Source organism: Saccoglossus kowalevskii, chromosome 6, assembly GCF_978046115.1.
Source record: "Saccoglossus kowalevskii chromosome 6, keSacKowa6.1, whole genome shotgun sequence".
Taxonomy (NCBI): domain Eukaryota; kingdom Metazoa; phylum Hemichordata; class Enteropneusta; family Harrimaniidae; genus Saccoglossus; species Saccoglossus kowalevskii.
The window spans coordinates 8,557,201-8,573,732 of record NC_140646.1 but is presented as its reverse complement, the minus strand read 5'-3'; the positions used below and the strand labels follow the sequence as shown (position 1 = coordinate 8,573,732).

General features: G+C 33.0%; 1 protein-coding gene across 1 annotated transcript in view; it reads right to left on the bottom strand.

Annotated features, from left to right (window-relative positions):
• LOC102803109 (uncharacterized) overlaps positions 1-16,532 on the bottom strand; it is a 41,234-nt gene that overhangs the window by 14,629 nt on the left and 10,073 nt on the right. The window contains exons 5-6 of the mRNA XM_006816213.3: positions 16,330-16,467; positions 697-890 (exon numbers count right to left, since the gene is read on the bottom strand). Of these exons, the coding sequence (XP_006816276.1) occupies positions 697-890; positions 16,330-16,467 (332 nt within the window). The remainder of the gene's footprint in view (positions 1-696; positions 891-16,329; positions 16,468-16,532) is intronic.

Genomic DNA, 16,532 nt, shown 5'->3' with positions numbered 1-16,532 from the left:
TAATACAATTGCATTTATAATTTAAATAACTGATGTAAAATGAGTTTATGTAAAGAATGTTACCGTTGTGTATATGTACGTTTAATCGCAAGTATCTGTTATAACGATTATAGCAAGTGAACAAACACTGAGACCTATGTTCGTAAGTTTATCCGCCGAAATATTAATTTAATATTGATTCAATATTTAATAAATATTCTTTGATATAATGTAAATAATCTATAATAATGTCATCACAATACCATTGTGTATTGATGTACATTTAATTGTACAATATGTTACTAAAACTGTGTAGAGTGTAATACCCACGCTTAAAGTAGCATTCCCACTTTGTAACACCTCCCATGGATTATTCTGACATGAGAAATTATGAAAATGGTATTGTAGACTAAAATATTGGAGCGTCAACGCTATCCTGTAACCTTCACAAACGAGATTGTGGTGCCTTATCGCAACAACAAATATAATTATCATGGTTATTATAGTTCAGTACTATATGTTCATTAAGATGTATATAAGAGCTGCAGCACTACAGATGTTAAAATTGATTTTTAGATTATGTTGCTTTTCTTATATGAACTGTACACAACCAACATGTTATGCTTACATGTATCAGTGCTAAGTATTTCGTGGATTCTACAAAGCAGGAATGCAACTTTTTGGTTTTTAATTTTGGTGTGAGAAAAAAAAACCTACCTTTAGATAATCGTAATCGCAAAAACTATTGTGCTCAATGTCAAACACTAGGAACGTTATCAAAATACTTTTGTTAGGAGGAGCGATGATTGTGACTGTGCAAATTTTTTCCACTGGATATGCCTTGGGATATAGAGGTGAATAAAGGTTCTCTTGCATGGATGTTGCAGATAGGTTTTTATCACAGGGATCAGCTGCAATAACAATAACATGTAAAACGTGTATTATATTGTCAGCAAAAATTGCGATACTTTTGTTCAAAAACTGAGCTTATAGGACGGTTTGTACACCACTAAATTATACTATGATAAATACTATACTTTGGTATATAGGTCAACCACTTATTTTTTTAAAGCTATTTTAATAAAATCACCGACGGCCATATTAAAATGTAATTTCTCTTGTACGAAGAAACTAATCACGTCTTTGTATACATACGACTATTGCCTCATCAGACAACGGATATTTTGTACACTTTTCATAAAAGTATGCAAACTTACATGGGACCTCAATGTTACATATGTCATGAATTTGTTTTTGCGTATCTGTTGACCGACTTAATTAGTTGATTATTAGCGAATTGCTGTGTTATGTCTGTCATCGTTCAGGCCTATTTGAAGTTTTGGACGGAACTTGGCTCAGTGATTTGGAACTAATTACCAGATAACCACCGCTATTTAGACTACTCATTCTGACAGTTTATATCCATAGTTATTAATGTAGTGAACGATTAATCAAAAGATATGACGTATTCAGTGCTTAGTGTGATTGGCTTTATGATTGAAGGTTACGCCCTAGAGTCTTTTTACTGCTTTGTAATTGGATAGAGTTTTGAAAATGAATAAAGAGAGTTTGAGTTGGTCTTGGGGAGCAGAGCATGATAGACGCAGTAGAGAGAGTGCAGTCCTGGAGAGTCGAGTCGAGTCCTGGAGAGCCTTGGGGCGAGTGTTGACGCAGTCTAAGAGAGTCTTGGGTCAGCCTTGTGATAGTCTTGGGGACTTTTCCCCAGGGCGCTGTGTCTTATAGAGTGCTCGATTGACCGACTAAGACGAGAGCTGAAACGTATTTCGTTGTGTGTGCCTTATTTGACTGTAAAGTATAAGTGACTTTCCCGATCCCGTACCTCAAGGGGACGCGATAGAGAGACGAGACGAGTTTCCCCCCTGACACGTGTGGAGAACCCAGAGAAAGATGTTCCCCGTGATACGTGGTGTGAGAACCCTGGGCATTGCGTCTTACGCACATTGACATCCTGAGAAGAAAAGTGAAATGGCGAAGGTGTGTCTTTCTTGCGAACCGAACTAACTGGCTCGATGGCAGAGTCGAAACCGCACTTGACGACTAACACCTTTACCAGTATGGCACCGATGAACGACGCTGAAGAGATGAAGACTTCTGAACCCCTTACGAAGGATGAGTACCGGATAGGACTGTATAATTAAGACTTGAGCGACATTAACGACAAGATGAAGAATAAGAACGACCCGGACTAACGCGACGACAAGAGAAGAGACGCTTATAGACTTTGATTAGAACTTTAGCTATCTGTGTATTGCTTAGAGAACCGCTCGTTGGACACTGTAACGGACACTGTAACTCAAGAACGTTGAACTCTTTTCACAATCACAACACTATTGCTCAGTAATGTAATGTATTGCTTGCTTTCCCTATCGTTTTTTCTTACCGTTTTTTTTTTGTGATGTCGAATTGTATGTTATGTAAGCGCCCAGATCTTTGTTTTAAACTGATATTTAGTGACGTTCGAGGTCCTTTATAACGATTTAAGCGCGCCTCAGTGGACAAGTATTTGCAACACAGTGTTTTGAGTTTTGTGAAGTGTTATGGAGTTTTAATGAGTTTATGTGTAAGGATTATGATGGGGAAAGTAATGCCCCAATGAGTTTTTTAAGAGTTTTGAGATTTGTCGATGTACAGAGATATCGACGTTTTAAGAGTTGTTTTTGTTTATGTGTTGTTTCCGGAATACTTCTGACGTTTTTTGAGTTGAGAGCACTTTGTAACGTTTTTAATGTCTTTTGGGGATGAGAGGTGGTGCGCTTATATATGTATTGTTTGATAACGCAAGCTTTTGTTCATGATTGACAGGTTTATGTAACTCAGTAGTTTCTATCGTTTTAGTCTTTTTCCCGTCTTTATTGCCAGAGAAGTAATGTATTATGAAAGCGAATTTGTCTTTGCATTCTGTTTCCACGCCGTATGACTTTTGTTTAGATTAACGACTTGTGAGTTCAGTTGAAGTTTATAAGCGTATGTGACAGGAGTTTGATTAATAGCTTTTTTTATTCATTGTTTATTAGTTACCGCTTTGCAATTCTTTAACCGAGAGACGCATCCCCAGTAATCACGTGATCATGCTGTCGACTGCAGCGATTGGCTGATCGCTTGGTTACACCGCCACGCCTTATTTTTTTTGGACCTTTTGATATAGAGTTTGTAACCTTAGTAACGGAGACAGTGCAGCGAAGGGTTACCTCAGCGAACCGTTTTGAGAAAAGTGAGTCGATTGGTAGCCTTTCCCTTGTTTTTTGATTTATAACCGTTGATATTTGAGACTTTATAACCATTGTATTTAGACTTATAATCAGTTTATTAATCAGTGTGTTTTACTCTTTTTGATTTATACCTTTTCTTAGTATTGTATTTAACTCGTATGACTATGAGTAGAGGACGGTATCTTTGATTTATGAACGTGTTATGCCAGGAGGCACAATCTCAGTTTGGGTGAAGGGATGTGTCATGAATTTGTTTTTGCGTATCTGTTGACCGACTTAATTAGTTGATTATTAGCGAATTGCTGTGTTATGTCTGTCATCGTTCAGGCCTATTTGAAGTTTTGGACGGAACTTGGCTCAGTGATTTGGAACTAATTACCAGATAACCACCGCTATTTAGACTACTCATTCTGACAGTTTATATCCATAGTTATTAATGTAGTGAACGATTAATCAAAAGATATGACGTATTCAGTGCTTAGTGTGATTGGCTTTATGATTGAAGGTTACGCCCTAGAGTCTTTTTACTGCTTTGTAATTGGATAGAGTTTTGAAAATGAATAAAGAGAGTTTGAGTTGGTCTTGGGGAGCAGAGCACGATAGACGCAGTAGAGAGAGTGCAGTCCTGGAGAGTCGAGTCGAGTCCTGGAGAGCCTTGGGGCGAGTGTTGACGCAGTCTAAGAGAGTCTTGGGTCAGCCTTGTGATAGTCTTGGGGACTTTTCCCCAGGGCGCTGTGTCTTATAGAGTGCTCGATTGACCGACTAAGACGAGAGCTGAAACGTATTTCGTTGTGTGTGCCTTATTTGACTGTAAAGTATAAGTGACTTTCCCGATCCCGTACCTCAAGGGGACGCAATAGAGAGACGAGACGAGTTTCCCCCCTGACACGTGTGGAGAACCCAGAGAAAGAATTTCCCCCTGATACATATATGGAGAATTCCTGCATATTTAAAAATGCCTTCTATGAATTAGAGATAATAAACATAAAACAATCAACGCTTTTTGCAATGGGCAAGAAATAACGAATTGGGGTTGTCTACAGCAAGTCTCAGAAATATTGGGGCAGCCAATTTGCAAACTCGCTAGCGAATTGGTTAACTGCTTGGGTTTTGGCTAAGCAGTTGGCTTTCGAGTCTCGCTGGCGCCGTCTTGTGATCACGACCACTTACGGCGAATTTATATAACAGTAGGGGACTATCGTCATACTTGAGGAGCTAATCAGCGACGGTTTTACAGTTGGGTGGCGATTTCGCTTTCAAGCAGTGTTCACGATGGCTACCCCCATATAATATCGGTGAAATAATCGCATTTATCATATTATCACTTGTACGCTAGCTGACTGGTTATTTTCAGGCTCAAACCGGGGGCTCAAATTACTCAGGGGAATCCAGACATGTACCAGGCTGCGTAAAAAGCATTCTATGTCTCCTACTGCAATATAGACTCGCCCAGAGTGGACGCGATCTCAAGTCGGCGCCAGCGAGATGCGAAAGCCAATCGTTTAGTCAAAACCCAAGCAGTTAGCCAATTCGCTAGCGAGTTTGCAAATTGGCTGCCCCAATACTGTAAGACCTTAAATATTGCCGGAAAATAAAATCTTTGTAAGTCTTTGACATGTTAAGTAGTATTTGTACTGTATTAAATAAAACATTTACGGGATTATTAAGATATCAGACTTGCCAATGGTCAAATGCTACTCCGAAGTTCCGTACCTTCGTTTATGTTTGAGCATATTACAGTGTTATCATGTCATCGAATAACACATGTTTGACGATCGAATATATTACACAAACATTTTTCATTACGATTATTCCCTCAATTGTTATTTATAGGACGAGTATTTTACTTTTTATGGTATTTTATGGTACTGAAGCATATAAGCGAATGTTTAACACGCTCCCCAAAAGAATTTGAACCGCAATGAATGATGGGATTTATTGCAATGGGGTCGGTAAATTAGTAACTTAAACCGATAATACAACTTTAATTCACTCCCACATTTACAAGAATGTATCAACTAAAAATATTATATTAAACATGTTTTAAAATGTTAATCAAAGAAAGCTTAGAAAGAACTCCCGTGTGCTGAGACACAGTAAAAATTAATTCAAAATTACTTGTACTTGAGATATTGATGGAAAAGCTGAAAACTAATTATGCAAATCAGAAAATTAAAATGAACAGACCACAAAACTAATAAGGTCTGCGTAATGTAACAGACCATCTATGTACAAAGTTTCATTGATATGTGATCAGAACCAAACAATTATGAATTATGCTAATTACGGAGTTTATATGAATAGATTTTAACCCAAAACTGATCATATTTCTACGTTGTCCTAGAGTATCTATGTACAAAGTTTCATTTAAAGGGGATGATTAGTACTCGAGATATAAGTTAAAAAGCTGAAAATTAAAATAATTATGCAAATTAGGTGATTAATATGCACAAATATTTATCCCAAAACAATCGAGTATCTATGTACCATGTTTCACTGAAATGTAATGCTTACTACTTGATATATCAAAAGCTGAAAATTAATTTATTATGCAAATTAGGCAAATTGGTACTGATATTACCCTAAAAACTACTAGGGATGTGCAGTGTCCAATGACATCTGGGTACCAAGTTTCATTGAAATGTGATGATTAGTAGTTGAGATATCAATGGAAAAGCCGAAAATGTACTAATCATTATGCAAATTAGGTAATTAATATGCACAGGTTTTCACCCAAACTAATAAAAACCTGGCATTAGTTCAGAACATCTATGAACCAAGTTTCATCAAAATCCGATGAGTGGTTCTTTAGATATCAGTGGAACAGTCAAGGAACAGCTAAAAATGAGCTAATTATCATGCAAATTAGGTATTCAATATGCATGGATTTCTACCAAAACCTAATCAAATCTGTGCATTGGCCCAGAGCATCTATGCACTAAGTTTCATCAAAAAACGATCTATGGTTCTTGAGATATCAGTGGAACAGACGAACACACACACATATACACACATACACACACACACACACACAGACAGGGTAACTGCAAAAACTCCCATTGTGTGCTTCGAGTCAAAAACATATCACAGACATTTTCTTTTGACATTATTTCCACCCCAACATAAAAGTAGGGTCATGCATTATTTAAGCAATAACCCCCGCCGAAGGCGGGTATACCACGAGATATTGCACAATTCACGACATATATGCACGAGCCGCAGACGAGTGCATATATGGAGTGAATTGTGCAATATCAAGTGGTATACCCAACTTCAGCGGGGGTTATTGCTATTATATTATACCAGTATATTGACAATTCGATAAAACTTGTAAAAAAAGAGTTTACTTTCATCTACTAAAAGATCATGATTATGGCCCTTGAACATGAATGTTTGTAAGAATAGTATGTAGTTGTACGCTGAATGCATACAAAAATTACATGCGCAACACAGTTCAAATTGAATACAAACTAATTTTTATTCCACATTAAAAACAACATATCCACGTTGAATAGAGCAGCGTAAACACACAAATTAGCATAACAAAGGATGACCTTTCTGACCTTTTACTGACGCACAACGCGATTTGAAATACAGGGTCGTGTACAGTTTGGATCATTTAAACAACGGATTTTCCACGTTTTCATTCCGTTTTTTGTACAGTTTGGACTGTAATTTGCCCATTGAAAGTACAGTTGTGAAATAAACCGGTTTTGTGACTCATCATACTACTTGTAACTGTGGATATTTGACGTTCAGCGGTACGCGGCGGGACGCGGTGTATCGTGTACGGCGACCGGCACAGCGACCTCAGTTCCAACATCTGACCTGGATATCTTTGGTATAACCAAAGTTTTGTGACAGTATGACTGACAAGTTTTGTCGTTGTTCTGGGGTAAGTTTGATGGTGTAAGATCGGATTTTCGCATCAATTTTGTGACACGTACATGATATGCCTTATCTCAACTCCGGCCGAAAGACTTTGCACGCCGTCGCTCTAATACAGTGGTTGGTGTACACTCGGCACAAATCTGTAGCTTTCGAAATTACCTTCATCATCTCATGTAATTTATTTACACACAGTGAAGAATTACAATACCATATATCGTCGTCGAATCCTGCGTTGTCCCGTGTTTTTTGAAACAGATGGCAATTACCCGGGTGCACTGCAATTTTGTCAGCTGCCGCTACCGGACACCGGTTGTTATTGGTGGCATACATTTTTGCCTGTGACTCATAGTTTTTTGCATTTTTATGTCAATAAATCCCTCAATTATATCTTGTACTTAAAGATCATGTTTTCTTTGTTGGAAGTTCGCATTCCATCTCAAAGTAACAACACTGAGAACATAGCGTTCTGGCGTTCGTGTAGGCACGGTGTTAAGGGACGGTGGTTTAGGTTTGTGTGGCGAACGACAATCACCCAACGACCGACGCTCACAACTTGGATCCCAACATTTACTAAAAGCAATATTATAGTTATATAACTTTTCAGATGTTTTTAATTCAGTATTTTTTTCAATATTCTTCTAAAATTCAACCACTATATTTCCCTAAAAATCAAATAATACCGGTTTTATGTATTTCCATATTAAACCTGTAGTCAATTCATGTTCCAGGGCCACTTGGTTTAGCCGTGCATTATCAGCCAATATACCATGGATTGCATATGCAAATTTTGTGTTTGGACCAATCAAATCAATGGATTAACACCATCAATATACTGGTATAATATAATAACCATTATGACATGACTACCGAGCTATGTAATTACAGGATGTCGTTGTATAATGTTTACATCAGACACATACATTATATATATATATATATATATGCTGATACATCATACACATGGCTATTGCTTTCACTGGCAAATGGAGTGTATTATGTAAGCATCGTATCAGGCTTCTAAGATTTCTACGACATATAAATATTTTATATTTGTTCAGTCTGTGACTTGTTCATTAAAAGCCTATATTTAACTGTGTAATTAGTTTCTAAATTGTTAAATAGCATAATTAATAATTTATAGTCCATATATTATGTATTTTAGGTCACCGCACTCAGTTATAAATCTATTTTACTCTTCAATTATTCAGATAAAAATATGTGTGCATGTGAATTTTGTTTTCTGAGTATTTGATGTCAATGAACAGTGTTTATGAGTATTTGATGTCAGTGAACAGTGTTTATATGAGTATTTGATGTCAATGGACAGTGTTTATATGAGCATTTGATGTCAATGAATAGTGTTTATAAGAGTAGTTGAAGTCAATGAATAGTGTTTATAAGAGTATTTGATGTCAATTAACAGTGTTTATATTAGTATTTGATGTCACTGAACAGTGTTTATATGAGTATTTGATGTCAATGAACAGTGTTTATATGAGTATTTGATGTCAATGAACAGTGTTTATATGAGTATTTGATGTCAATGAACAGTATTTATAAGAGTATTTGATGTCAATGAACAGTGTTTATATGAGTATTTGATGTCAATGAACAGTGTTTATAAGAGTATTTGATGTGAATGAACAGTGTTTATATGAGTATTTGATGTCAATTAACAGTGTTTATATGAGTATTTGATGTCAATGAACAGTGTTTATATGAATATTTGATGTAAATTAACAGTGTTTATATGAGTATTTGATGTCAATGAACAGTGTTTATAAGAGTATTTGATGTCAATTAACAGTGTTTATATTAGTATTTGATGTCAATGAACAGTGTTTATAAGAGTATATGATGTCAATGAACAGTGTTTATATTAGTATTTGAAGTCAGTGAACAGTGTTTATATGAGTATTTGATGTCAATTAACAGTGTTTATATGAGTATTTGATGTCAATGAACAGTGTTTATATGAGTATTTGATGTCAATGAACAGTGTTTATATGAGCATTTGATGTCAATGAACAGTGTTTATATGAGTATTTGAAATCAATGAACAGTGTTTATATGAGTATTTGATGTCAGTGAACAGTGTTTATATGAGTAATTGATGTCAATGGACAGTGTTTATAGGAGCATTTGATGTCAATGAATAGTGTTTATAAGAGTAGTTGAAGTCAATGAATAGTGTTTATAAGAGTATTTGATGTCAATTAACAGTGTTTATATGAGTATTTGATGTCAATGAACAGTGTTTATATGAGTATTTGATGTCAATGAACAGTGTTTATATTAGTATTTGATGTCAATTAACAGTGTTTATATGAGTATTTGATGTCAATGAACAGTGTTTATATTAGTATTTGATGTCAATGAACAATGTTTATATGAGCATTTGATGTCAATGAACAGTGTTTATAAGAATATTTGATGTCAATGAACAGTGTTTATATGAGTATTTGATGTCAATGAACAGTGTTTATAAGAGTATTTGATGTCAATGAACAGTGTTTATATTAGTATTTGAAGTCAGTGAACAGTGTTTATATGAGTATTTTATGTCAATGAACAGTGTTTATATGAGTATTTGATGTCAATGAACAGTGTTTATATGAGTATTTGATGTCAATGAACAGTGTTTATATGAGCATTTTATGTCAATGAACAGTGTTTATAAGAGTATTTGAAGTCAATGAATAGTGTTTATAAGAGTATTTGATGTCAATGAACAGTGTTTATATGAGTATTTGATGTCAATGAACAGTGTTTATAAGAGTATTTGATGTCAATGAACAGTGTTTATATTAGTATTTGAAGTCAGTGAACAGTGTTTATATGAGTATTTGATGTCAATGAACAGTGTTTATATGAGTATTTGATGTCAATGAACAGTGTTTATATGAGTATTTGATGTCAACGAACAGTGTTTATATGAGTATTTGATGTCAATGAACAGTGTTTATATTAGTATTTGATGTCAATGAACAATGTTTATATGAGTATTTGATGTCAATGAACAGTGTTTATAAGAGTAGTTGAAGTCAATGAACAGTGTTTATATTAGTAGTTGAAGTCAACGAATAGTGTTTATAAGAATATTTGAAGTCAATGAACAGTGTTTATATGAGTATGTGATGTCAATGAACAGTGTTTATATGAGTATTTGATGTCAATGAACAGTGTTTATAAGAGTATTTGTTGTCAATGAACACTATTTATAAAAGTATTTGATGTCAATTAACAGTGTTTATATGAGTATTTGATGTCAATGAACAGTGTTTATAAGAGTAGTTGAAGTCAATGAATAGTGTTTATAAGAGTATTTGAAGTCAGTGAACAGTGTTTATATGAGTATTTGATGTCAATGGACAGTGTTTATATGAGCATTTGATGTCAATGAATAGTGTTTATAAGAGTAGTTGAAGTCAATGAATAGTGTTTATAAGAGTATTTGATGTCAATTAACAGTGTTTATATTAGTATTTGATGTCACTGAACAGTGTTTATATGAGTATTTGATGTCAATGAACAGTGTTTATATGAGTATTTGATGTCAATGAACAGTGTTTATATGAGTATTTGATGTCAATGAACAGTATTTATAAGAGTATTTGATGTCAATGAACAGTGTTTATATGAGTATTTGATGTCAATGAACAGTGTTTATAAGAGTATTTGATGTGAATGAACAGTGTTTATATGAGTATTTGATGTCAATTAACAGTGTTTATATGAGTATTTGATGTCAATGAACAGTGTTTATATGAATATTTGATGTAAATTAACAGTGTTTATATGAGTATTTGATGTCAATGAACAGTGTTTATAAGAGTATTTGATGTCAATTAACAGTGTTTATATTAGTATTTGATGTCAATGAACAGTGTTTATAAGAGTATATGATGTCAATGAACAGTGTTTATATTAGTATTTGAAGTCAGTGAACAGTGTTTATATGAGTATTTGATGTCAATTAACAGTGTTTATATGAGTATTTGATGTCAATGAACAGTGTTTATATGAGTATTTGATGTCAATGAACAGTGTTTATATGAGCATTTGATGTCAATGAACAGTGTTTATATGAGTATTTGAAATCAATGAACAGTGTTTATATGAGTATTTGATGTCAGTGAACAGTGTTTATATGAGTAATTGATGTCAATGGACAGTGTTTATAGGAGCATTTGATGTCAATGAATAGTGTTTATAAGAGTAGTTGAAGTCAATGAATAGTGTTTATAAGAGTATTTGATGTCAATTAACAGTGTTTATATGAGTATTTGATGTCAATGAACAGTGTTTATAAGAGTATTTGAAGTCAATGAACAGTGTTTATAAGAGTATTTGATGTCAATGAACAGTGTTTATATGAGTATTTAAGTCAATGAACAGTGTTTATATGAGTATTTGATGTCAGTGAACAGTGTTTATATGAGTATTTGATGTCAATGGACAGTGTTTATATGAGCATTTGATGTCAATGAATAGTGTTTATAAGAGTAGTTGAAGTCAATGAATAGTGTTTATAAGAGTATTTGATGTCAATTAACAGTGTTTATAATAGTATTTGATGTCACTGAACAGTGTTTATATGAGTATTTGATGTCAATGAACAGTGTTTATATGAGTATTTGATGTCAATGAACAGTGTTTATATTAGTATTTGATGTCAATTAACAGTGTTTATATGAGTATTTGATGTCAATGAACAGTGTTTATATTAGTATTTGATGTCAATGAACAATGTTTATATGAGCATTTGATGTCAATGAACAGTGTTTATAAGAGTATTTAAAGTCAATGAATAATGTTTATAAGAGTATTTGATGTCAATGAACAGTGTTTATATGAGTGTTTGATGTCAATGAACAGTGTTTATAAGAGTATTTGATGTCAATGAACAGTGTTTATATTAGTATTTGAAGTCAGTGAACAGTGTTTATATGAGTATTTGATGTTAATGAACAGTGTTTATATGAGTATTTGATGTCAATGAACAGTGTTTATATGAGTATTTGATGTCAATGAACAGTGTTTATATGAGCATTTGATGTCAATGAACAGTGTTTATAAGAGTATTTGAAGTCAATGAATAGTGTTTATAAGAGTATTTGATGTCAATGAACAGTGTTTATATTAGTATTTGATGTCAATTAACAGTGTTTATATGAGTATTTGATGTCAATGAACAGTGCTTATATTTGTATTTGATGTCAATGAACAGTGTTTATATGAGTATTTGATGTCAATGAACAGTGCTTATATTTGTATTTGATGTCAATGAACAGTGTTTATATTAGTATTTGAAGTCAATGAACAGTGTTTATATTAGTATTTGATGTCAATGAACAGTGTTTATAAGAGTATTTGATGTAAATGAACAGTGTTTATATGAGTATTTGATGTCAATGAACAGTGCTTATATTTGTATTTGATGTCAATGAACAGTGTTTATATTAGTATTTGATGTCAATTAACAGTGTTTATGAGTATTTGATGTCAATTAACAGTGCTTATACGAGTATTTGATGTCAATGAACAGTGTTTATATGAGTATTTGATGTCAATGAACAGTGTTTATAGAGTAGTTGAAGTCAGTGAACAGTGTTTATATTAGTATTGATGTCAATTAACAGTGTTTATATTAGTATTTGATGTCAATGAACAGTGTTTATAAGAGTATTTGATGTCAATGAACAGTGTTTATATTAGTATTTGATGTCAATTAACAGTGTTTATATGAGTATTTGATGTCAATGAACAGTGCTTATATTTGTATTTGATGTCAATGAACAGTGTTTATATTATTATTTGATGTCAATTAACAGTGTTTATGAGTATTTGATGTCAATTAACAGTGCTTATATGAGTATTTGATGTCAATGAACAGTGTTTATATGAGTATTTGATGTCAATGAACAGTGTTTATAGAGTAGTTGAAGTCAGTGAACAGTGTTTATATTAGTATTGATGTCAATTAACAGTGTTTATATTAGTATTTGATGTCAATTAACAGTGTTTATAAGAGTATTTGATGTCAATGAACAGTGTTTATATTAGTATTTGATGTCAATGAACAGTGTTTATATGAGTATTTGATGTCAATGAACAGTGTTTATAGAGTAGTTGAAGTCAGTGAACAGTGTTTATATTAGTATTGATGTCAATTAACAGTGTTTATATTAGTATTTGATGTCAATGAACAGTGTTTATAACAGTATTTGATGTCAATGAACAGTGTTTATACGAGTATTTGATGTCAATTAGCAGTGTTTATATGAGTATTTGATGTCCATGAACAGTGTTTGTATGAGTATTTGATGTCAATGAACAGTGTTTATAAGAGTATTTGATGTCAATGGACAGTGTTTATAAGAGTATTTGATGTCAATGAACAGTGCTTATATTTGTATTTGATGTCAATGAACAGTGTTTATATTAGTATTTGATGTCAATTAACAGTGTTTATAGAGTAGTTGAAGTCAGTGAACAGTGTTTATATTAGTATTGATGTCAATTAACAGTGTTTATATTAGTATTTGATGTCAATGAACAGTGTTTATAACAGTATTTGATGTCAATGAACAGTGTTTATATTAGTATTTGATGTCAATTAGCAGTGTTTATATGAGTATTTGATGTCCATGAACAGTGTTTGTATGAGTATTTGATGTCAATGAACAGTGTTTATATGAGTATTGATGTCAATGGACAGTGTTTATAAGAGTATTTGATGTCAATGAACAGTGTTTATATGAGTATTTGAAGTCAATGAACAGTGTTTATATTAGTATTGATGTCAATTAACAGTGTTTATATTAGTATTTGATGTCAATGAACAGTGTTTATAAGAGTATTTGATGTCAATGAACAGTGTTTATATGAGTATTTGAAGTCAATGAACAGTGTTTATATTAGTATTGATGTCAATTAACAGTGTTTATATTAGTATTTGATGTCAATGAACAGTGTTTATAAGAGTATTTGATGTCAATGAACAGTGTTTATAGAGTAGTTGAAGTCAGTGAACAGTGTTTATATTAGTATTGATGTCAATTAACAGTGTTTATATTAGTATTTGATGTCAATTAACAGTGTTTATAAGAGTATTTGATGTCAATGAACAGTGTTTATATTAGTATTTGATGTCAATGAACAGTGTTTATATGAGTATTTGATGTCAATGAACAGTGTTTATAGAGTAGTTGAAGTCAGTGAACAGTGTTTATATTAGTATTGATGTCAATTAACAGTGTTTATATTAGTATTTGATGTCAATGAACAGTGTTTATAACAGTATTTGATGTCAATGAACAGTGTTTATACGAGTATTTGATGTCAATTAGCAGTGTTTATATGAGTATTTGATGTCCATGAACAGTGTTTGTATGAGTATTTGATGTCAATGAACAGTGTTTATAAGAGTATTTGATGTCAATGGACAGTGTTTATAAGAGTATTTGATGTCAATGAACAGTGCTTATATTTGTATTTGATGTCAATGAACAGTGTTTATATTAGTATTTGATGTCAATTAACAGTGTTTATAGAGTAGTTGAAGTCAGTGAACAGTGTTTATATTAGTATTGATGTCAATTAACAGTGTTTATATTAGTATTTGATGTCAATGAACAGTGTTTATAACAGTATTTGATGTCAATGAACAGTGTTTATATGAGTATTTGATGTCAATGAACAGTGTTTATATGAGTATTTGATGTCAATTAGCAGTGTTTATATGAGTATTTGATGTCCATGAACAGTGTTTGTATGAGTATTTGATGTCAATGAACAGTGTTTATATGAGTATTGATGTCAATGGACAGTGTTTATAAGAGTATTTGATGTCAATGAACAGTGTTTATATGAGTATTTGAAGTCAATGAACAGTGTTTATATTAGTATTGATGTCAATTAACAGTGTTTATATTAGTATTTGATGTCAATGAACAGTGTTTATAAGAGTATTTGATGTCAATGAACAGTGTTTATATGAGTATTTGAAGTCAATGAACAGTGTTTATATTAGTATTGATGTCAATTAACAGTGTTTATATTAGTATTTGATGTCAATGAACAGTGTTTATAAGAGTATTTGATGTCAATGAACAGTGTTTATATGAGTATTTGAAGTCAATGAACAGTGTTTATATGAGTATTTGATGTCAATGAACAGTGTTTATAAGAGTATTTGATGTCAATGAACAGTGTTTATAACAGTATTTGATGTCAATGAACAGTGTTTATAACAGTATTTGATGTCAATGAACAGTGTTTATAAGAGTATTTGATGTCAATTAGCAGTGTTTATATGAGTATTTGATGTCAATGAACAGTGTTTGTATGTGTATTTGATGTCAATGAACAGTGTTTATATGAGTATTTGATGTCAATGAACAGTGTTTATATGAGTATTTGATGTCAATGAACAGTGTTTATAACAGTATTTGATGTCAATGAACAGTGTTTATAACAGTATTTGATGTCAATGAACAGTGTTTATAAGAGTATTTGATGTCAATTAGCAGTGTTTATATGAGTATTTGATGTCAATGAACAGTGTTTATAAGAGTATTTGATGGCTGTGTTCATCATAGCCCAGTGGCAACCTCTAGAATAGTTTTAGTCGTATTTCTATTTATTTGTTTATATTACGGATTTTAATCTGAAGTTGTATTTCGAGAAACAAATTCAAGATTATATTTTACATTTTAATTGATTGTAGCAGGCAACAATTCTGAACAAAATCTGCTGCGCACTCGACTTTAAGTTGGTGCTAATTGCAAGTTCATCGTGCAAACTAATCCCATTCCCGCGTGTTTGGGCCATTTAAGTCAGTCTCCGGTAATTGACCCACAATCTTCGCCATGCAAAGCACTGTACCATCGCCTAACTGTAACTGTGCTTGACAAAAAGTCGTATATAAGCTTTTCTAGTCTCCGGTAATTGACTCGCAACCTTCGTCATGCAAAGCACTGTACCATCGCCTAACTGTAACTGTGCTTGACAAAAAGTCGTATATAAGCTTTTCTAGTCTCCGGTAATTGACTCACAACCTTCGTCATGCAAAGCACTGTACCATCGCCTAACTGTAACTGTGCTTGACAAAAAGTCGTATACAAGCTTTTGTGCGATAACATTTAGTGCACGTTTGACGTATTGTATTGCAACATTGCACCTCCGTTACATCAAAAAGACTCATCCAGGAGTATTAAGTACTTACCGTACACACTATCACATTTAGATTCGTCCTGACCATCTTTGCAATCTTCGAATCGATCACACCGTTGCTCTTCTTGTACACATTTTCCGCCCTGCCCGTCATCGTTGTCATCACATTTAAAACCACTCTTGCATTCGTCTATGAAATAAAAACAAATATCGGAATTTACAGTTTTGTCCATTTTACCTCATTATTACACAACG